The 24241-nt window shown below is 39.8% G+C and overlaps 2 protein-coding genes across 5 annotated transcripts in view; one reads left to right on the top strand and one right to left on the bottom strand.

The window, feature by feature from the left end:
* Positions 1–20836, bottom strand: part of CF1H1orf53 (chromosome F1 C1orf53 homolog) — a 104245-nt gene extending 83409 nt beyond the window's left edge. Inside the window, exon 1 of one of the 2 annotated variants that reach the window (XM_078440763.2) lies at positions 20727–20836. The gene's annotated coding sequence lies outside the window, so the exon portion shown is untranslated. The remainder of the gene's footprint in view (positions 1–20726) is intronic. The other variant, XM_060644026.3, reaches the window with a different exon arrangement.
* Positions 20837–23815: 2979 nt separating this feature from the next.
* Positions 23816–24241, top strand: part of DENND1B (DENN domain containing 1B) — a 259688-nt gene continuing 259262 nt past the window's right edge. For 2 of the 3 annotated variants that reach the window (XM_078440761.2, XM_078440759.2), the window contains exon 1: positions 23816–23995. In XM_078440761.2, the coding sequence (XP_078296887.1) occupies positions 23979–23995 (17 nt within the window). In that variant the 5' untranslated portion in view covers positions 23816–23978. The remainder of the gene's footprint in view (positions 23996–24241) is intronic. The other variant, XM_078440760.2, reaches the window with a different exon arrangement.

Here is a 24241-nt window from a genome sequence, read left to right as displayed (position 1 = left end):
ATCCTAATTTGGAAGTGCCATCTGCTTCCTGTTCAGACCTTAACTGATACTCAATTTAGAGATTACTGGCTTTGCCCGAGTTCCCTTGGGAGAATAGCTCCAACTATGTTTGGAGCCAAAGGAGCTCAAGTTGGATATGGATAGGATATTCTGAGGTCTGAGAGGTGCAGACGCACAGAGCCATTCTATTGGTTTTTCTATTACATTGTTCCCTGCTATACCAGAATGAAGCAAGCATAAGAATGATCTAAACCTGGAAGACTTGGCTATTTTGGAGGCCTTGCTGGGTGGGTAGGCAGCAAAGTACCTCTGAAGGTCACAGCAGACTCTGCAGTGATGATAGAGATCCCACAGGAATCCATCAGCCTACAAAAAGCCTCCTAACAATAAAATGGACATTTACTGAAGATTAGGGAAAATAAGAGTTATAATAGCATAGGAAGGAAAAAACTTTAAAACTATTCCTTAGAAATAACTGCTTCCATGTTCAAGGGACCAAATATTCAAACACCATTTCCCATGTTCAAATACCACGTTGATCAGCTTATCTAGAGTTTCCTTGAGGATGCTCAGAATTCCTAACTTAAGTGTTTTATGTCCCTGTCCCCTGCCATTTTATTTATTTTAAATTCCTATAAAACCTCCACCTACCTTGTGAGAACCCCTAATCTTATACTTATCAGAGTTTATTATCCCAGGATCCAGAATCTTTTGTCTTGTAGTTAATATCCCTAAACCTGGGTATTCAGTTTTAGAATAACCTCAGCAGGCCAGTCCAGGGTAGGCCCTCCAAATCTCACCAAAAAAGCCGGAGTGGAGAGGAGCACTCACAATAGTGTCTAGCCTTCACCTGAATGAGTATGGAAGGGTGCCCCACAAAGGGAAACCATTAAAGCAAGGCAAATGTTGACTCTGAAAGAGGATAGCCTCCTAAGGCTTTCTCCTTAAGGAGAAAGGGAATTACTTTCCAAACTGCCTCTTCCTTTGCAAAGCTATCTGTGTTAGTCTTCCGCATCATTGTGCAGAATGCTTTAAATAACTCATTTTCCTCCTTTCCCAAACTCTACCCTTTCCACATTGTTACCTCTAGTCCTAATAGTATTAAGAACCATAATCTTTACAGAGTGAAAAACATCTTAATGTATACTTCCTTAGCCACACACACATACACACACACACACAATCAAAGACCTTAAAAACTTTTCACTTCTGGCACCTGGGTGGCTCAGTCAGTTAAGCGTCCAACTCTTGATTTCTGCTCAGGTCATGAGCTCACGGTTCATGGGACAGAGTCGTGAGTGGGGTTCTTCGCTGACAGTGCAGAGCCTGCCTGGGATTCTCTCTCTTCCTCTCTCTCTGCCCTCCCCCATGCTCTCTCTCTCTCTAAATATAAATAAACATTAAAAAAAAAAAGCTTTTCATTTCAGTGTCCTGTAGTACTTCTAGCCTTATAATGAAAAAGAGCAGCACCTGCCCAGGACTCCCCACTCCCTGCTCCCATCCTTTTAAGCGCCTCTTTTTTTTTTTAATCTTGTATATTTACCTATATCTAAAAATTATGCTTATTTGGAAATTCTGGGTTTTTCTTTTCTGATATTGCTGACTGTAAATACCGTGATGAGCTGTTCCTTTAGGAAGGAAGCAGCTGTGACGGATACTGCTGGCACACAACCCTCAGCTGTCAGCTCTCTTCAGGGGTCCCTTCTGTGCCAACATGAGGGAAGCCCACATTGTGTGAGTCATATACACAGCATATAAATTGCCAGCCCCCTCAGGGTGCCTGGGGGACTCAGTGGTTAAGTGTCCAACTCTTGGTTTTTCCCCGGGTCACGATCTCACGTTTTTGTGAGTTCAAGCCCTGCATCAGGCTCTGCGCGGGCAGCCAGGAGCCTGCTTAAGATTCTCTCTCTCCCTCTCTCTCTCTCTGCCCCTCCCTCACTCATACTCCCTCTCTCTCTCTCAAAATAAATAAAATAAAACTTAAAAAAAAATGTTTAAGAAAAATCACCAGCCCCCTCATCCTGACTTGGGTCAAACTTTGAAGAGCTATGTAGTGTCAGAGCTTCCTGGAGGGTTGGCTGAGGCCTTCCTTGAGACTCCATTATAGCCCAGCCTCTGCTCACTCTTCCTTCTTTTCCTTCCCTTTTGAAGAATGTTCCCTAGTAAACTTCCAGCTGTCGAGCCTCCTCCCTCTCAGAGGAGGCTTCTGGGGAATCGCCTGGGGTATTACCACAGTGACTGCCTGCTACAGGACATGAGGCCTTTTCTATCCTGGACAGCACTCCACTACCCTTTGCCTTGTCACAGTTTCCTTTCATTTCACTTTCTTTGTTGTTGCATTACCGTTTTTAGGTAAATTGAAACAGACATGCTAACAAACACTTGGCTTTTCTCCCCTAAGGAAACTCTGGTTAAGCTGATTGATTTAATGAGTCTGTTTTGCAGAAGTTGACCAACTACTGATAAGACCAGCCGAGACTGGAGCAAACTGGAAATTGTTGCTGGTGTGAAGAAGGAACCAACAGTGAATGAGAGTAACCTCTGTAACAACACACACCCCTGGCTCTGCCCCCCACTTGTCATGTTTATGCTGCCATTTGTAATGAACACCTGTCCCACGAAGACATGTGATTCTGGAATACGCATGCTCAGAAAGGAGGGCATCTCCCTTTTCCCTATACCCAAACAGCATTTTCCATCCAACCTGCATACCTGGTGACATCCTGGCCCCTTGTCCTTAAATACACCCAACCCCAATCCTCCAGGGAGGAGGCAGATTTGAGGCTCCCTCTCCTGTCTCCTCGTTTGGTTGCCTTTCTAACAAACCCTTTGTTTGCTGCATCCCAGATGTCTCAGTGGTTGGCTTTGCTGTGCATCTGGCATATGAACTTGGAATCAGTTACAAAGTCAGAATGTAGTATAATGGCAAGATAGGTATTATTCACAGCTGGGTCACATCCTTTATTCTGACTATATTTTATTTCATGGACTTTTTCTTTCTCTCTTGGCTCATATTTTTACTTCCTCAGTTTTTGTACCAATTATCTCCTCATTCCAATTTTAAAACAAATTCTCCTTGGAAGATAGTCACAAATATTAGCTATTCAATGAGTCTTATATTATTCTTAGAGACCTTGCTCTTGGAGGCCTCTATTCTGTTCTAATCTGGTTGTTCTCTATGCCTGATGAAGACTGTTGTCTTGGTATTTTTGTTCACCATCATTCTGCGAATCCCTTCCACTTATCTCCCGGTTGAATTCCTTGTTCCCTGGATCCCATTTCTTCCTCTTTCTTGGTTTACTGCCTCATTGCACTCAGGGCACATTCTCTAGTAGTTTTCTGGAAAGAGGTTTATGGCAGGTAAACTTTTAAGATCTTGCATTTCTGAAATTGCAATTCTGAAATCTTTATTTTCTCCTCACACTTAGCCAATAGTTTCACTGAGTATAAAATTTTAGATTAGGAAGCATTTTCTCAGAATCGTGAAGTCTTTGTCTTCTAACTTCCTCAGATGCTTGTGGGAGGATCCTGTCCTTTCTTTGTGATTTTTGTTTGCTGATTCCTGAAAGCTTTGACATCTTCACAGAAACCCTGGTGTTCTGAATCTTTATGACACTATGACATATGTCTCTTTGTAGTCAATGATCTGGGAGTAAGCCCTTTCAGTTTTGAACCTCATGGTCTTTAGTTCTAGGAAAATCTCTTTCACTATTCCTTTGATAATATCTTCTCCCCATTTTTTGGTTCTCCCTTTCAGGTGTTGGACCTCCTGGCTTGAAAGTCTAGTTTTCTCTCTCTCTCTCTCTTTTTTTTTTTGCTTTCTCTTTCCATTTGACTTTTTATGCTAATTAGGGAAAGTTTCTTAACTTTTTCTTCCAATCCTTCTGATGATTACCTTTCTACTTTATTTTTGCTAGTTTACTCCCAAAAGCAGGAGCTTTGTCCCTCCTCCTCCTCCTCCCCTTCTTCCTCCTCCTCCTTCTTCGTTGGTATCTGCTTTTTACTTCAGAGACTCAATAACTTGTCTGATTATAGTAATTATAGGTTTTTTAAAAAGATTTCCCCCTCATTTCTTTCCTCCTTTCTTTTATTTATATTTTCTCTGCCTTTTATATTAGAGGTTTTTGCAGATGACAGTGACACTCTGCTATCAAATTATTATTTTCATTTTAAGTGTCAGACACTAAAAAGCTGATTAGAAGCTCTGTGTGCTCCGATGAAGCTGGTCTTCTGGTGGACTTTACCATTAGGTCATTGTGTGGGGCTCAAAAGAGTCAGTATCTGCAGTTCTTTTCTCTATTAAGCCTGAAGTCTCTCCTTCTATTCTCTTCCCCACCTCATCAGCTATGCCGATGTACTTGAGGCTTAGAGCCCTTCCGGTTCAACTGCTATAGACAGTAAATGCATCTTCTGTTTGAGAAGGCATATTTGCTTTGTTGCATGGGTAGGGGAGACCAGGGTTAAAATCCTACTTATTAAAAGATTTTTAAATAGGTCTCTTCAGCCTCACCCACAACTCTGTTTCCCAAGATACTTATGGCCTCTGATCCCTTCATCTTTCCACAAATCTGTCAGGAGAGTTGATTCACATCTTTTGGACTTAGATGCTTAGATTTTAGCTTTCTCTAAACTGCTAAGTCAGTTCTCTTTTCTGTCTCCAAGATTTCTTCTTTTGTATGAGGGCATATATTTTTCTAGTTGTGTGTGTGTGTGTGTGTGTGTGTGTGTGTGAGAGAGAGAGAGAGAGAGAGAGAGAGAGAGAGAGATTTTTCTCTTTGTGAACATTGCTGTGGGGTTTTGGAAGGGAGTGGAAATATGTTTTTATTTTTTTCTTGTATGATTAAGGCAATCTCCCGTATGTCTCCCCTTTTGTTCCATGTTTAAATGACAGTCTGAGGGAGAGTGAGAGTCTTACTCTTTCAGCTACATTCACAAGAGCATTATAGAGTATCATTTCATTGAAAAGATATGAGCACAGAGTTAGTGACCAGCCTGGTACATAGTATACAATGCTGCTAATTGTTACCTAAGAAGGCCCAGAGGTGAGAAAATATAAGACAGATTGGAGGACAGCATGACATTTGACATTCTTTGGGTGATTCAAATTAAGTATGTGGGACATGAAGATACAGAAATAGGAAAGGCAAGTCTCACACTCACCAGTCTGAGGACTTGAAGAAACACAATATGAATGAGCATGTCAAGAAGACTTTTTACTTTTTATTTATTTTTTCCCTGAACATCAACCTTTATGCTGGGTGAAAAAGAAGATAAAGTTAAGTAAGACAATGTGTTGCTCCTACTTTGGTATACTTCAATGTAGAATTTAGGACTTACGACTTGTCTACTTCAAAAGGATAAGAGATGGTTTAATGTATCTATAAATACAGAATGGACTATGGGTTGAATATCTTCTGTCTGCCCTTCCAGATCACGTCTCCACCCGTCACTCTGCTATATGTCTTGGGAGGCTGACTTGGACAGGTTACATCAACTCAGCTCTTGTGTCATCTTCCTTTTTGTTGGATCCCACCAGAGGGAAGCTGCAACAGGAGATCTAGGGAAGGAAGGAGAATGAACTAAGGGTATTTCTTTCCCTGACACCTTCCTTGTATTATCTTTCTTCTCCAGCTTCCTCACCAAAGGTGACTACTCTAGTCAAGGCACCACCTCTATATGACTCTCTCCCTACTGTCTCCTCTTTTCTCATCATGCAGCTGATAACCCCTCTTACTCTGTAATTTTGGTGGGAAGTTCTGGTATAAGTATACTTGAGCTTCCAAATGATGCAAAATGTTGAACCTGAATACTTTTAAACAACTTGAGCTAAGTGCTCAACAGGGTGGTAAGTGGAGTGGGTTTCCCCCCTCGCCCACCCTCAGGCTTTTTGTTGCCTGAGGTACATGGGTACGTGACTGAAGGGTCTAAGTTGCCAATAAGTGAATTTGGCGAATATATTTTAATGACTTTTCTTTTATACCCTCATACTTACCAACTAAGCTAAATGGATATGCTTCTAGTTTGCTGGCTAAGTACTTACTATTTTGCAGAGTATTATAACTGATTGATGTGGCAGGGCTAAAAGAAGAAAAACAGGTGTTTATTCTGAAAGATGTGTCATAGTCCAATAAGGAAATCTTTCCACCTATTTCTGTATTCGCCACTTTCTTAGAGGCTTAGAAGGGAGGTTGAATCAACATTGATCCACATGAACTATGTTGTACAGCCTGAGATTTTCACATGATGACAGCAAAACAAATACATCTGTGAAGTGGTCTTCAGGCAAAGGCTTGGTGTAAATGTGATATTAGAACAGAGGGTCATGGAAAGGTAAGGTACAAGGTAGCTTGAAATAGATCAAAGTTAAGATTTTTATGGACTCATAAATTATTTAAATCAATTTCCAAAGTTAGCCTGTGCCTTAAATACTACTTCATGTTCTCTTTCATCTAGAAAGACTATTGAATATCATAGCTGTTTTTAAAAAATGTTTAACATTTATCAATTTTTGAGAAACAGAGCGTGAGTGGGGGAGGGACAGAGAGAGAGGGAGACACAGAATCGAAAGCAGGCTCCAGGCTCTTAGCTCCCAGCTTTCAGCACAGAGCACACTGCTGGGCTTGAACTCACGAACCACAAGATCATGACCTGAGCTGAGGTCAGCTGCTTTACCAACTAAGTCACCCAGATGCCCCATCATAGCTGGTTTTTAAAGAGTATTAATTTGTAAAAAATTTCCATGAAAATGTTTGATAAGTATTAAATTCTAACAACAAACATCATTCAGGGGGAAAAAGAGTCTTAAAACTGGCAATTTTCAGGGGCTCCTGGCTGGCTCAGTCAGTAGAGTACGTGTGACTCTTAATCTCAGGGTTATGAGTTCAAGCCCCACGGTGGGCATGGGAGCCTATAACAAAGAAAAAACTGATAATTCATTCTAAAAACATTGAATTTAAGCACTGATAGAAATATTGCCTTTTTAGGGGTGATGGTTAAAAGAAACACTGAAAGGAATATACCAGGAGCCCGTTGTATTGTTTTGCAAGATTAACTTATATGGTAATAAGAGATTGTATTCATCTTGTCGATACGTGAATGTAAAACTCCACGGACCAGTTACATAGAAGCTGTCCAAGGGTTTTGAATTTAGATACCAAGCACCATAGGTAACAGGTGTGTTGGAAATGTGTTAATCGACGGACCTGCTTGTGTAAATGCATGGTGAGAGATCATGATTACTGTACCCTTCATGTGCTGCAAAGGGAATAACAGCTTAAAAGCACCTGCAAAGGGAGGGAAAGATCTTCTGTAGTAAAATGCTGGAGAAAGTAATCTTTTGGTCCACTAGTTAGCAAGAAAAGGATAGGCTTTTTTCTTCCTAAAGAACAGAGCGCTATCTATATCTATCTAAGTGGTTGGTCATAGTGGCCAAACTTCTGTTGAGGAATGTATCATTCACCTGAAGTCTTAAATGTCAGAGCTTAGCTCGTCTCTCCATAAACTCATGATTATCTGTGAGAAACCGTAAGGGAGAAGACGCTGCAGGTTCAGAAGACCATGTGACGGGAGACTAAATTTCATTAGCAACACCCTGAGAGGAGCCAGTCAGCCGAAGGGAACAGCAGGGGGAATCCCCACCTCTTAACCCAGAAAATGCTCGTACCAGCTCCACCTCTACTTTTGCGACACCTGCTGCACAACAATTCATCAGGCGGAAACCTGTAGGTGTGACTGAGGGGCAGTACCAAGGATGATCCACAATCGTGAGGGGCTTCCAATTTGTTCACTGATTTATGGAAATGCAGAAAACACGTTTTTCAAACTACATGCAATTGTTCTCAAAAACAGACGCTAAGTCTTGTCAATATTGTCTTTCAACGCCTGCAAGCTAGAAAAAGAAGTACTCAAAATATTGTTGAATAGATGAATGAATAAAATAGTAACTAGGTTTAGTAAAATGTGAGGGAGAGGAGAAGCAGGAGAGTCTGGGAGGTACCGAGTTTTGTATTAGATAAGGTTAGATTAAATCTGATACCTCTGAGGGAAAATCTATTACTTGCTGAGGGGAGCTCCTCTTTTTTCCTTCCCTCCTTCATATTATTAGAGTAAGAAAAGTATCAAGCACTTATAATCAAAGTCATTTAAACCTTTTACAGAAAGGGGCACCTGGGTGGCTCAGGCAGTTAAGTGTCCGACTTCAGCTCAGGTCATGATCTCAAGGTTCCTGAGTTTGAGCCCCACATAGGCTCACTGCTGTCAGTGAAGAGCTTCAAATCCTCTGTCCCCCTCTCTCTGCCCCTCCCCGCATGCGCGCGCGCACACACACACACACACACACACACACACACACTCTCTCTCAAAAATGAATGAACATTAAAAAAAAAGAATCAACTTTTTACAGAAGATTCTTATTCAGTTAATATTAATGTTAGATATAGTTTTTCATTTCCTCTTTTATCTTTTTTATTCTTTTAAGCATAATTTTATATATTGAACCAATTGTCTTTTTGCACTCAAAATCTTAGGGAAACAATAAAGTTTTAGAGATGGATGCATCCTGAAAGTAGTAAAATCCAAAGTCTTAAGACTTCCAGAATAACAATAATATGCTATACAATATGCTATATATTATAACAATAATATTCTTTTCTTCTTTACATGGTGGTCACTCCATCATTGCATTAATCAATCAGTAAATACTTATTAAATACCAAATGGCCCCCAAATAATGTGGGATAGTACAGAGGGGATGCACACATACACACACACACACACAAACACACACAGCAGAAATCATAGTTTCTGCTTTAAAGTATTTATAATTGGAAGAACTTAAATTATGTATGTGTTTAAAGCAAAGAGCAGTCAAACATCAAACAGCTGGAAATTATCTAAAAGTGCCTTGGAAACACAAAGGGGAAATGTTATTATGAACCAAAACCAGCAAAAGGAGTTTTTATGAAGGAGGCAGGACCTGGACTAGACCTTGAGGGACAGTTAGCAGGGAGACAAAGTGTCTCCCAGATGGGATGGATACACTGGCATAAAAGCTGGAAGGAAAAGGAGGCTGACACTTCTTACACCCCACGTTAGAAGCCAAAGTAAGGTGTGACTCTCACAGCAAGTGACAGGCTGTAAGTACCAGGCTGATATTACGGGAGGAGAAATGTTGCTTTGGGACAGTGACAGATGGCACTATTGTCTGGGAATTAATTTGAGTCTCAATGTTTTGTGCCTGCAACAGGTGTGCTGTGGATACTTTTAAAGAAGCTAATGGGGAATAGCTGAGCTGCTGGGTGTTCTGTTTAAAACATGGTTATGAAATGTAGAGTGGTGATTAGTTGGTTTTTAATTTTCATTTGAGCATAACTGACACACAATGTTACATTGGTTTCAGGTGTACAACATAGTGATTCAACCTCTCTATACCATATGCTACGCTCACCACAAGTATAGCTACCATCTGTCACCATACATCACTATTACAATATCTTTGACTATGTTGTTTGTGCCTTTTATTCCTACAACTTATTCATTCTGTTGCTGGAAGCCTGTATCTCCCACTTCCCTTCACCCATTTTGCCTGTCCCTGCACAGCCCCCCTCCTCCGTCAACCATCAGTTTCTTCTCTGTATTTATAAGTCTGATACTGCTTTTTGTTTATTGATTTCCACATACGATATTTGTCTTTCTCAGCCTGCCATATTTCACTTAGCATCATACCCTCTGGTTCCATCCATGTTGTTGAAAATGGCAAGATCTCATCCTTTTTATGGCTGAGTAATACTCCATTGTGTGTGTATGTGCGTGCGTGTGTGCATGTGTGTGTGTGTACACATCTTCTTTATTCATTCATCTGTTGATGGACATTTGGATTGCTTCCATATCTTGGCAATTATAAATGTTGTAATAAACATAGGGGTGCATATATCTTTTTGAATTAGTGTTTTCATTTTCTTTAGGTAAATATCCAGGAGTGGAATTACTGGATCATATAGTATTTCTATTTTTAACGTTACGAAGAACCTCTATACTGGTTTTCATAGTGTTTTTACCAATTTACATTCCCACTAACAGTGTATGAAGGCTCCTGTTTCTCCATATCCTCGCCAACACTTGTTATTTCTTGTCTTTTTGATTTTAGCTATTCTGACAGGTGTAGGGTAATATTTCATTGTGGTTTTGATTTGCATTTCCCTGACGATTAGTGATGGTGAGCACCTTTTCATGTGTCTGTGGGCCATCTGTAAGTCTTCTTTGGAAAAATGTCTATTCAAGTCCTCTGCCCATTACTTAATCAGATTTTTTTTTTTTTTTAGTGTTGAGTTGTATAAGATTTTTATACATTTTGGATACTAACCCCTAATCAAATGTATCATTTGTAACAATTTTCTCTCAATTAATAGGTTGCCTTTTCGTTTTGTTGATGTTTTCCTTTGCTGTGCAAAAGCTTCTTATTTTGTTGTAGTCTCCATAGTTTATTTTTGCTTTTATTTCTCTTGCCTCAGAAGACCTATCTAGAAAATGTTTTCTAGACTTAGAAAATGTTTCTATGTCTGGTGTTAGAGAAATTGCTGCCTGTGTTCTTTGCTAGAATTTTTATGGGTTCGGGTCTCACATTTAGGTCTCTTATCCATTTTGAGTTTATTTTTGAGTTATGGTGTTAGACAGTGGTCCAGTTTCATTCTTTTGCATGTAGCTCTCCAGTTTTCCCAGCAGAATTTATTGAAGAAACTGTCATTTCTCCATTGTAAATTCTTGCTTCCTTTGTTGTAGATTAATTGACCGTATAAGTATGGGTTTATTTCTGGACTTTTTATTCTGTTCTATTGATCTATGTGTCTATTTTTGTGGCCGTACCATGCTGTTTTGATTACTACAGCTTTGTGGTATATCTTTGCTTTTTGTATATATATCATAGGTTTTGGGTTTGTGGTTACCATGACAGGAGGTTCATATATAATACATATATATAGCAGTCTATGTTAATTTGACAGTCATTTAAGTTGAAACATATTCTTTTAAAAAAAAATCTTTCTTTTTTGTATTCCCTCTCCCACATTTCATGAATATTCTGTCATATTTTACATCTTTTTATTCATAATTTTCTTATGTCTAATTATGACTATTTCTATTCCACTTAAAGAAGTCCCATTAACATTTTTTGTAAGGTTGGTTTAGTGATGATAAACTGCTTTAATTTCTGATTGTCTGGGAAACTCTTTATCTCTCCTTTTTTTAAAAAACATTTTTTTAAATATTTATTTCTTTTTGAGAGAGATAGTGTGAGCAGGGGAGGGGCAGAGATAGAGAGGGACAGAGGATCCCAAGTGAGCTCTGTGCTGACAGCAGAGTCTGGTGAGAGGCTTGAACTCAGGAACCATGAGATCATGACCTCAGCCAAAGTCATCTATTCAACCAACTGAGCCACCCAGGTGCCCCTCCTTATCTCTCCTTTAAATCTGAATGATAATCTTGCTGGGTAGAGAATTCTTGGTTGTAGGGTTTTTCCTTTCAGAACTTTGAATATATCATACCACTGCCTTCTGGCCTGAAAAGTTTCTGCTGAAAAATGAGCTGACAGCCTTATAGGGTTTCCCTTGTAGGTAACTTTTTGCTTCTCTCTTCCTGCTTTTAAAATTCTGTCTTTATCTTTAGCCTTTGACATTTTAATTATGTGTCATGGTGTAGACCTCCTTGGGTTTATCTTGTATGAAACTCTATGCTTCCTGAACCTGGATGTATATTTCCTTCCCTAAGTTAGGAAAGTTTTCAGCTATCATTTTTTCACAAAAGTTGTCTGCCCCTTTCTGTCTTTCTTCCTCTCCCTCTCCTTGTTGTTGTCATCTTCCTCTTCTCCTCCTCTCCTCTTCTTCTTGCCCTATAACATCAATGTTTGTTCACTTGATGTTGTCCAAGAGAGCCCTTAACCTACCCTCATTTAAAAAATTCTTTTCTTTTTGTTGTTCAGCTTGAGTGCTTTCCATTACCCTGTCTTCCAGATCACTGATCCATTCCTCTGCATTTGCTAATCTGTTGATTCCTTCTAGTGTATTTTTTATTTCAATTATTGTATTCTTCAATTCTGATTGGTTATTTTTTTCTACCTCTTTATCGAAGGTCTTACTGAGTTCTTCCACTTTTCTTTCTAGCCACGTAAGCATTACGGTCATTACTTTAAATTCTTTCTCAGCCATATTGGTTATCTTCATTTCCTTTAGTTCTTTTTCTGAACTTTTGTCTTTTCTTTCTTTTGGAACATATTCCTTTGTCTCCCCATTTTGCTTGACTTTCTGTGTTTGTTTCTATGAACTATGTGGAACAACTACTTCTAAACTTGAAGACATGGTCTTGCATATGATCATCTCTTATGTAGACTATATATAACTGGTGACTTTTGCTGGCTGTTTGGAGTTGTGGCTGTGTGGGCTAGGGGTCCTATGGCTCTCTACATAGTAGGCATCCTGGCAGGACAGCTTATAGAGAGCTGGTTAGTTTTGAGGAATGTAAGTAATTTGCTTCTTAATTTTTACTACGATCCGACTTGCTTATTTAGTCTAACTATGCTTCACCTAGTAACATCCTGTGCTTTGATGGCTGAAGATCCAGGAGACTTGGGTTTGAAGCCTACTTATATAACTTTGGGAGAGTTATCTTTCTAAGTCTAATCTGTAAGAGAGGGAGAAACACTTGGCCTCCCTCAGTGATTGTGAGGATGAATTGAAAAATGTATTCAAATATGTAATAAATCTCTTGACACATATTTTCCTCTTTCCTTTTTTTTTCTTTCTCAGTTCTCAAACAATAGGCAACTATACTCAAGAAGACCACAAAACTTATCATATCATATAAAACTTGTGACAGTTTTTGGACTAAAAAGGAGCACTGCTGAAAATTATACTAGGGCACAGTAGTAAATTAAAACTGACCCTTACCATATTTCCTTATGAAAAGAGAAGAAAAAATAAATGAGAAAAAAAATTAAACCCCTATAAACCGTTGAATAAAACACTTGTGTAACAAGAGATGTTCTTGTGTTTCTCTACAAGGATCTCAAAATCAAATCAAAATCTTTTTGCAATGTGTTTGGCAGTTCTCACTAAAAGTAGCAATGAGCACAATATTAACTGTAAACTGCCACTCTTGTTCCCTCATGGCATCATATTCTTTCATATTCTTTCTTCTCAAACTTTCTGGCTGATACATTCTGGCTGGTCTGGGAAATCAGGGACACCAGTAATTGGGGCCTAAAAAGACCTGATTTATATATATTTAGATTCCAGCATGATTAAGTTTGGGAGAGAAAATTGAATTTATATCATGGCCTTTCCTGAGAGAGATTTCAAGGAGGCACTGCAGCATAATGTGGAGATGAGGTGTGTGGGAATAGTTTAACTTGTTATTAGAGACTTTTTGACATTTCACCATTTTATTTTTATGCTTTGAATTCCCTCACTAAAAGGTGGGAACAGAGATATTGACGTTGCCATTGAAATATTGCTGCTTTCTTTCATAGGTGACTTGAGTCTTATGTAACGTGCCTTAATATTTGGTAGCAATTAATACTGTGCGTATAAACTTACCATTTAAACTTGATTCTATGCTTGCCAAGCAAACTAAATAGAGAATCGTAGTCTAAGAAGCTTCAGTCCTAATACATTAATTAGCACATGTGTGAGTCTAGGACATTATGAGTAAGTCAACGGAAACTGAGCTCTAATCTACTCTGGGTTTCTTGCAGGAATTGTTTGTAACCAGGTGCATCCATTACAGTGAGGGGACTTTTAACCATATGTTCACAGGACTTCAGGTTTGATTTCAGGACATGTTGGGGTGCTCTTAAAAGTCACTTCAGTGAATCTGTGGATCCTGTTCTGGCCTCATTAGGCTGCCAGGATCCTCCTTTGGGCCCCTGAATCAGTGTCACAGATTGTGAGGTAACCAGAGAGCATCTTAATACCTTCTTGGTGACAGCAAGCATCTGGCTCTCTTCTTGGATGAATTTTTGCATGCTTTTTCTTACTACGTGTTTTAGACTTGTTGGTACATATTACCAAAATAATAGGACTCTATAAAAATGAGAGGAAAAACCTTTGCTTAGGGACTTCTGGGGCAATGCAGCATTAAAGCAAGCCCAGAGAAGACAATGCAGCTGATAACCTGAGTCAGAAAAGTTTAACCTATCACTGGGCTCCCAGCATGCCAGTAATCTCTATTTATAGGTGGGATGAAAACATACCCCCAGAAGTGGAGTGTCTTCCTGAATATTATCATGGTAATGGTGAAGGTTCACAGGATAGGAGTTTTTGGGCAAAGAAACGGAACCTCTCCAAAGAGTAGTAAGTACTAGTTTTTATAAATAGCTAGAGGATATGTATCAGGTACTCCAACTAAGTCAGTTTGGGAGTCAAGACACAGTTTTCTGGAAATGTGGGAAAAGTATAAGCTTGAAGCAAAAGAAAAGCATCTTTGGAGGCCTTGTGCATTGAAAGCAAGAGGGCTAAATCCGGACAGGGCAATGGCAACTATACAGCAGAAGACAGCATCTCCTAGAGCCAGAGGAGGCACACAAAAGATGATAAGATTTAAACACTGGTTCAAGGGCAAGTGATTGAACCCATCATAAGGTAATTGCTAATTCAGATCTACCCAGGCAGCTGTTTCTAGCATCCGTTTCTTATAACATTCAGCTTGATGATGTAGACAGTTTATGTTCATTGGTCTCTTTTTTTTTTCTAGGCCCCCATTTGCATAGAAAATTCCTACCACATATTTTTTCCCTAATATGTAATTTTAATGTAACAGGTTAAAAATTCTAAGTCGAATGGAGATTAACTTCGCAAATATGTGGCATAAGATAACAAGAATCATAAAATATCTATCTTTATGAATATTCATAGAGAATTATACTTTAGTTTGGCTTTTTCATCTTTGAGAACCAGAAAATCCGATTTCCAGACTGTCTTTCCCCAAAGATAGTTTGTCTATGGACTAATTATGTTAAAGTTTTTTTCAACTTTAGCTTTCATTATTTGTAAAATGAAGAACAATATTTTTCTAGTTTCTTTTAGTTTTATATAACAAACTGTTTTAGTTTGTTACATAAATGCTTTTATATATCCTACAACTTGTACAAAGGACTTTTCAAAAAAGATATGACTTCTAAAGCATTTAATACTGCTTGTAAATTGGGTAAAGATATCAATGAGGGAGATGCCACATGATAATACGTTTTAATTGAAATATAAACCTAGTTTTATTTTGCAAGTGAGTGAGAGCGAGCGAGAGAGAAAAGAGATAGACATGTGCTTTATGAAGAAAATGGCTTTTAAAAATGGCTCAGTAGTATTTTGCAGGCCAACTTTATTTCCTGGTGCCTCTGGCAAACAGGGGAAAGTGCATTCTTCCACACAGGCGTTCTTGGAATAAAATGTCTCTAGGGAGTTCACTTCCTGCTTCATCATGCATCATACCTGTTTTACCTACTAATCTATACCTCACAGGACTATTGAGAGCCCTAGCTAATAAAAAGCGATCATAAAGCACTTGGCAAAACCACAACAACTATAAAAGGATACATGCAAATGTGGTAAGGCTTGCCTTTCTGGTATGTACATGAAGTCCTTGCGTATGAAATAGTGCAGTGACTCAAATGTTAAGACATTTTTTTCTCTTTCACAAACTGGAAGTAGTTTTGCCAGCTGGCTTGCTGGAGTGAATTGTTTTGAACTCAATAGTAGGCCACTTGATTGAAAACCTTCCTCCTGATTCTAATATTAGACCTCTCCTCATGAATTTGTGCATGTATTACTTAAGAATTCATACCTGCTTATTTAAAGGGGAAGAGCAACATGTTTGTGTTAGAAAAACGTACAGAAATAAATGGGTTGCATGGTAATCAATGGTCTCGTGTCATCACTGAATAGGAATTAGTAGCACTTACTTGGTAGTCTTCTAAAGCAACCACTGTGAGAACACATTGTAATTACCATACACAGTGCACACACTAATGTTGTATGTTCCTGATCCACAATTCAACCTGGCAGGAAGTAAAGAGAAGACCCAGGGAGTGGCCGTATAGTAGATAGAAAGAGTGGTCAGTCCATCCTGATGTGAGGATTCCATTCAGTCGCAAACAGACTCTCAGGCTGAGTCATGAGTCCAGATGCCGCCATCCCACTCCAGCCAAGTGCAGCTATCCTGACTGCCAGGAGAAGACTCTTGGAATTACACATAGTGAATGAAGAATGGCAGGTGAGACTGAGTCCTTGTTACAAAGGAAGCAAATCCCCAACAAACTAAGAAGACCTTTATCAGTTTCATTCTGCTGCTCCTTCTCTCTCAGAAAAGATTACAAGCAGAGGTCTTCTTCAGAAATACTTGCCTATGTCTTGGGTGTGACATCAGAGACAATAGCAGAGAGAAAAGATGACATCCATACTTTTGAAGCCCAGGAGACTTCTCAGTCCCTGTTTATTTTTATTCTGGCTTTGCTTGAAACAATAAAAAAGGGGAGGTGGTCAAATATTTTGAAGTTTTGAATCTCTGTTTATCACTCTAAGGATCTTCTGCTGTGGAACCGTATGATTTTACCTGGTATTTGAGTTCAATGCTGGCATGTAGTGTTTTTCTTTTTCCCCCTAGAAGTGACCAGATTTAAGTGCATGTAATATTTACTTTGTTATTTTCTTATATTTTATGAAAGTGGAACTTGGCATATAGGAATTTTTTTATTACAGGAATTTATGTTGGTCATTTCTCTATTTATATCAGAATTAGAGTTGCTTATAGGGGTTATTAATTTTGTTGGACTATTAATGTCATATTAGATGCCCCTATATGTTTCTTTCCATGAAATTCTAATGCCGTGGCTCATTGGTGTGATTATGCGTTCTCCTGAGAGTATTAAATGGGTGTGAGTGGAATAGCCATATGATAAAGATGTTTTTATTTATGTGGAGTGTCTGGTAGGTGGAGTTAGGAGATTCTTTCCCAGGCATTGCCACAGCGTTACACAAACATTGCTCTGTTTCTTGTAACCCAAATGAGGCTCCTCAAAGAGTCCATGAAAAAAATCTGTCTTCTCTGATTACAGTCTGGTGGTGATACTCTGCTTCAAATATTCCTTTTTCTTAACTCCAAAGACTGTTTTAAGTTTTCCAATGTCTGGCAGATGCCAAGATAAAGATAAGGATGAACTAGCAAGAGCTGGTCAGAGGTAAGAAAATTTGATTCTATAATTTTGGGCAAATCACCTGAAGTATGGAGGAAAGAGAGTATCTTTGCTGTGTTATTTTTGAGAATTTTATTATCTTTTTCACTAATAGTTTAGCAGCAAAAGAAACAAATATCATTCCCCACTTGCATTTTATAAATATTCGGATATATTCAGATTTGGTAATAAAGATGTTAAGAATAATCTGAGCCTTTTTGTCTCCAAAACTGGAAAACAACATTTTTTTTTTCTTAGAGTTGGCTTTCAAATGAACACTGAACACTAACTTTACAGGCCATGAGTTGTGAAAGCAACAGGGGAAGCATACTTTCTGGAAATCTCAAATCTTCTCTTCTACTGTCTCTCTGTTTTAAAAGTAGTATATGTCATTTTGAAAGAGAACTTCACTTTCAGATTCAAATTCATGATGTTGCTAACTATAAAAAGAGTAATATACTTGGAGAATGTTCTTCTTAACATTATCTCAGTTGATATAAAAAAGCAGTTTCTGCTAAAATATTTTCAAGATGATTTTCTAAGGACTTCAAGAAATTTGACTTTGTAAATATTTTATATAAAGGACTCGTATCCCATAATAAATGAAGATGGTGATACTATTAACAAATTTCACCTAAGAACAATAATAGGAGGCAACACAGAGTTAGAGTGTAGGGAGTGTCTGACTTGGATACATGCTTATTATAACTCATGAGAGGATTGTGTCTAAAAGTTCATTTCTAAGTTAATTGTTTGGAACTCAAAACCTTGATATAAATTGGTAAAGCTCACAGTCTGCATAAGTCTAGTTAAGTTATACTGAAGTTGAAGTTCTTTAACAGTATTGTATCAAAAATACCATTCTAGAGTTTACAATATTGTTTCTCTTTCCATACTCCAAAAGGTAAGGAGCTGTCAGGGTAGAATGCAATGATCAAATGCATTCAAGAATAGTCAAGGAAGTAAGGAATACTTGGTAGTGGTGGTGGGGGGTGCAGGTTGGTAATATGTAAAAGTAGCCACCAGAGCCACTGTTCATCTTGAAGGTATTTGTTAAGCTAGATGAGCTTTGAGCACTTGTTATAGCCTCATGGAGCTTGAGCACCTTCCTAACGTGGGGAGTCCAATAGGATACCCCTCATAAACTGGCATTCCAAAGGAATTCAAGGGAAACTGATTGTCTCAAACACCGGAGCAGATGTGGAGGTAGGGTGGGGCAGAAATCCTCCTTAAAGATTCATAAATATAAGCCAGATCTCCCATGGTGGTCTGAAAAATTTCAAGTTAAGAATTTAGTATGAAAGGGTCCTGAATGGATAGTAACCCCCCAGACATATACCCAAAGATAAACAAATATTCTTTCCAGAGAACTCTTCTTTTCAGATCTCACTACATTTCCACATATAAAACTCCAAGGATCAGGTAGCATAAAAATAAATCATCACACATAGAAAAAAAAAGACACCATAAGTAACGGCTAGAAGAAAATCAGATAGTAGAATCAGACTCACAAGTGCTTCAGCAATTGGAATTATCAGAAATAGAATCTAAAATATGTATGCTAAATATATTTTAAGAAATTAAGCAAAGGCTTAAAATATGAATGAAGAGAAAGCAGATTTAAAATAATCAAGCAGAACTTTAGAAATGAAAATAAGATACACTAAAAACTAAATAGCTTTAACAGAAGATGAGACAAAGCCAGAGAAAGAATTAATGAACAGTAGGATATTTGCAAAATTATCCAGAATTCGGCTTAGAAAGATAAGAAAAAAGAAACTATGAAAGAAATGTTAAGAGATATGGAGAGCAAATGAGAATGTGTATACAGAGTCCCAGAAGGAAAGGGGAGAAAGAATGGAGTTCAGAATTTTCCAGAACTGATGAAAGGCAGTTTTAAGGATCTTTTAAAGGTCCTTGTAGTATCTGGCAGAAGGTGGATGGATATAAACTCAGAATTTAATGAGTTAAAATTTACCTGTTAAAATTAGGATAACCACTAAGTGAACAGGAATAGAGTACATAACTTCCAAACTAGAATCTAGGAAGAGAAATAGAAGCATAAACAAAACCAAAAAACAATCAATAATCCCAAAGAAGGCAATGGTGAAAAAAAAATATAGATCAGAAAAAAATAAATGGGGAGTACATTAGATGGCAAAAGTAAATTTCAATATATCAGCAATTATAAAGCATGGAATGGTTTAAGTGCTTGGTCTAAGATTCAATCATTATTAGAGTAGACTAAAAGTCAAAATTAACACGAATTAGATAAATCTGAAACATAATGGCTTAGAAAGTTTTAATATAATGGGATGAAAAGAGTTATAATAATACTAGGCAAATACTAATCAGAAGAAAGCAATTTAGGGGTATCTGGGTGGCTCAGTCAGTTCAGCATTGGACTCTTGGTTTCGGCTCAGGTTGTGATTTCACGGTTTGTAGGATCAAGCCCCGTGTCGGGTTCTGTACTGACAGCATGGAATCTGCCTGGGATTCTCTCTCTCCATCTCTCTCTCTCTGCCCTTCCCCTGCTCATGCATGTATGTGCACACTCACTCCCTCAATATAAAAACTAAAAAATAAATTTTTAAAAAAAAAAAGAAAGCCATTTAAATGCTAAGGCAAAAGCATTACTAAAATTAAAGAAGGTCACAACGTAATGGTAAATTTACCAGGCAAATAAAATAATTATAAACCGGTTTGCATATTATAACACCCCCCCAACTATATAAAGCAAAAATTGACAGAATTATAAGCTGAGACAGACAAACCTAACAACATACTAGGAAATTTTAACTCATCTCTTCCATGAATGAATTATCGAGCAGATGCAAATATAGTAATAGAAGATACCAACAACACAATCATGGTAATAGAAGAGATCAATAATACGACCATAATACTTGATCGAGGCCTTTTGTTTGTTGGTTGGTTGGTGCTTTTTTGTTTTATTTTTTAGGAGCTGCAGCCTTCTAATTTAATTTTGAGAGAAACAAATAAGTTTGGGGAGATTGAAAATTCCCCACAATGGCTACTGAAGTTCCAAATTTCTTTCGGTTAAGTTGATCCATTTAGTCTAGAAATGCATATGAGGAAGGATCATAGTTTTTAAACATAAAACCACCAGAGTCCTAGTAGTGGGGGGAACCGCTACTGTCAAAGCATCTTGAGGACAGCGATCCCATTTCTTAGAGGTTTTTTTTTCCCTAGAGCTAAGAGAAAAATTCCTAAACAGCACAGTTTCAACAGGAACGTCCTGGTTCCAGAAGGAATCAGACCAAAGGCCAGAACAGTTCCACTACCAACAGTCTGGTTCTGAAAAGGAATTGGATTGAAAGCCAACACGCTTCCAACAGGCACAGTTCCACTAGAAACAACCTGCTTCTAAGAAGGAGTCAGACCAAAGAACAGACAAGTACTCCCAGGAAGGATAGGCCTTCAAAACAGAACCCGAGTAAAGTCGGGAGAGCACAAAGAGAGTAGAGCTCTAAATCCAGGAAAAAAAACTTACCCTCAAACTCCAGGGTTGGCAACTAAGCGGCGAACTCCATTGGCTCTGTAGCATCTGTTTGCTCACCCGCCTGAGAGTTGCTGTGGGTCTTCTCCGGATCCCACTTCTGATCACAAAGTAATATTCACCTTAAAAATAAAACTGTCAGATTTTTACCAGCAAAAATAAGTTTATTTGGGAATAACAGATATTGCAATTTGGGATAGGCAAGCTATGGCAAAACCATAGGCGAGATCTGATCAAGGAGGCACATTTTTGAAATACCCTGCCCAAGAACTGCTGAATATATACTTCTTATAAACACAGGCAAACAATTTAAAATAAGCTTAAAATAGGGGCGCCTGGGTGGCTCAGTCGGTTGGGTGGCCGACTTCGGCTCAGGTCATGATCTCTCGGTCAGTGAGTTCAAGCCCTGTGCTGACCGCTCAGAGCCTGGAGCCTGTTTCGGATTCTGTGTCTCCCTCTCTCTCTGACCCTCCCCCATTCATGCTCTGTCTCTCTCTGTCTCAAAAATTAATAAACGTTAAAAAAAATTTTTTTTTAAATAAGCTTAAAATATTAAAAAAGACTAATAGTTTATAGACTGTGTTCTCTGGCACCAATATAGACAATGTTCTTTGACAACTGTGGTCCTGAAAAATGTTAATATCAGTTGCTAAGTAGGAAATATTATTGCTGAAATATGATCTTGTGAGGATATATCACCTTGACTCTGTCATATCAGAAGTTCCATATGAAATGAGTATTACTAAAATTATACGACTGGCTTCAATAAACATATCACCAAAATAAGTGTATAAAACTTTTCCTTTTACTATAATTTTTAACAAATTGTGCAAATTGTGTCCATCTGTGTTTCTATCCTTTTACCTCAGTAATATCAGAATAGATAAATCGCCTCATCATGGTCAGCCTAAAAGCTGGTTTAAAAAGATTTGCTTTGTGTGTGCATATGCAGTGTCTTCCCTTTATAAACACTTAAGATAAATTGAAAAAAGATAGTAATTTTATATTATGCAGGGTTACGACTGTCACTTAAATCCCAATAAATGGATAGGGAAAACAATTGTATTAATATTTCCTTACCACTAATTAAAAACTCCTGATGTAGGCATTCCAGGTAGGGTTTGTTTGTTTGTTTGTTTTTTTGGGAAAAGAATGAATTATAATGAAAGAAGAAGTTTGAGAAATTTGGTAACATTTGGAGCAGAAGTGGTTTTCAGTTTACAGAATTTTTTTTCAAGGCTTTGGACTATGGTAACTTTTTTAGGTAGAAAAAAGCTTCATTTGGGAAAAAAATATGTGGTATAGATAGATTGTCTAATTTTGAAACTGAAATCCACAGAATAATTTCTTAAAAGATCACACAAATGTGTAATGCTTTTTAACTTGAATATCACGTTGTTCATGTGATATACAAGTAATAATTCCCATTTTACAAATGTAGGAACCGAGAAACTGAAGTGTCTCACCCCCAGTCAAGCTATGATGGTACCTCATGTTTAAATCTATTTTTTTTTTTGTTTCCCTTTTATGTCCTGACCTTATTTTTGACTATTAGGTCTGTGGCTATGAAATATATTTCACTTTGTTGACCAAGTAACACATATTTTGGCAAGAACATTTAAGATCTGAATAACTGTGCTTAATGTTAGGTTTTTGCTTCTGAATTAATTCCCAAAACTCATTGTATGACTTTTATGTCTCATGACTCACACCCTATTCATACCACACTTGATTTCCTCTCATCATCTTACCTTTTGCATGAATAAAGTCTGAAACAACCCCCATTTGGAAGAAAAACACTGTGGCCACGTGTAAGGTGGTAACGTTAATGGAAGAAGCCTTCTCCAGAAGATCTGTGTAGCAGTGCAATCCTGTACACTCTTTTAAGTGTGCATTAGAAAACTTTTTCTAGATCGCTTCCCAGTTGATTCTAGATATAAGGCAGAAGAACACGGAGAGCCAGTACATGGTAGCAGTAAATATCAGCATCAAGTAGACCTGTTCTGAAATCCAGCTTTGCCATTGCCCACTGGATTAGCTTGGCCTGTTTATCAACCTGCAAAATGCTGATGCAAGTTATCTATCACATAGAGTTCTGGCAAGTACTGTGGCGATGCATATAACCTGCTTAACAGGTACTTCGGTGCCCTGTAAATCTTAGTTTTTTATATATCAGCCCCTCTCACCCTCAGTTGGGCCCTCTCTGAGCTTCCTAGACTGCAGTTCTGTGAGGCCTGCCGCTTGGAGAATGTGTCCAAAGTCAATCCTTGGTATGCTGCAGTCCTGTGGCATAAGAACGTCTGGCTTCCATATGTGCAGGCGAGTGGAGCACTACCATTTTGCTACTCGACAAGGCTATTTAGCAGGTGCACATGTCTGAACATTCCTGAATCAGGAGGGGGGCGGCTCTGGATTTCAGAGAGCAGTAACGGGACACAGCTGGAGTGAGGCAGGAGCCAGGAGCATCAACTCGAGCTCCGAATGTGCAGCCTGAAACGAAATGAAACGGCCTAAAACGACGAAGGTTCTAACAAACAATACCTATTAATTAGTGATCCAATTCCGTGTGCATGCGGTGTGGAAAATACTGCAAAATCGAGGTACTTTTTCGGTTACTTTGCTTTTGAGGTGGGTTGTAGCCCTGAAGCCTGGACTGGACCCAGAAAGGAAGTCGGCTGCTCCGGGGCTGAGGACACAAGGGACACCTTGCGTTTCTGGCTCTGTTACAGAGCGGTACGTGGGTCATCCCGGCAGACACTCGCGCTCCCCTCGACCCTCCGGCCCCTCGGGGCGCGGGGGGACCCCGCCCCGTGTCTTCCTGAGGCTCCGGCCCGCGGGCCGCGCGGCCCAGGTGAGGCCGCCCCCGCGCGCGCCCCTTCCCCCTCCCGGCGACTTCCTGGTTTGCAGAAGGTGCTGGAGCCGCTGCGGGCGGCCCCGGTCGCAGGAACTGTGAGGCCCCAGCCTCGGAGGCGGCGGGGGCGGCGGCCGGCGGAGACGGGGGCGGCGGCCGCGCCACCGCTGCCGCTGCTGCTGTCACAAAAAGGCTCCGGGGGGTGGGGTGGGAGGCGGGGAAGCGCCGGGGGCGCCGCCGACATGGGCCCGCCGCCGCCGCCGCCGCTGTGAGTTGCCTGCTTCCCCGCGGGGCGGCCGGCGTGGGCGGGGGCGGCGCGACCCTCCGAGCGCGGGGCAGGGGGCTTCCAGGCCGGCGCGGGGGCGGGACGGACAGCCCCACACCGACATGTAACCATGGACTGCAGGACCAAGTGAGTGGGGGTCGCGGGCGGGCGGGGGGCGCCCCGCGGCGGCCGGCCCCCCAGACGGCGACGTCGGCCCGGCCCCCGCGCGCGCGCGCGCGCGCGGCCGGCCGGCGGGACAGCGCTAGGCCGCAAAGCCTGTCCGGCCCCGCGCCCCCGGCCCGGCGGGGTCCGCGGGGCTCCTCCGTGAGCGGCCCGCAGCGCCGGGGCGACGCCCGCGTCTCTAGGTGCTGGAGGAGGCCTGGCGGCCCCTGC

This window comes from Panthera onca, chromosome F1 (assembly GCF_046562875.1).
Source record: "Panthera onca isolate mPanOnc1 chromosome F1, mPanOnc1 haplotype 2, whole genome shotgun sequence".
Classification (NCBI taxonomy): Eukaryota; Metazoa; Chordata; class Mammalia; order Carnivora; family Felidae; genus Panthera; species Panthera onca.
The sequence above is the reverse complement of the archived record's forward strand: the minus strand, read 5'-3'. Positions and strand labels throughout refer to the sequence as shown.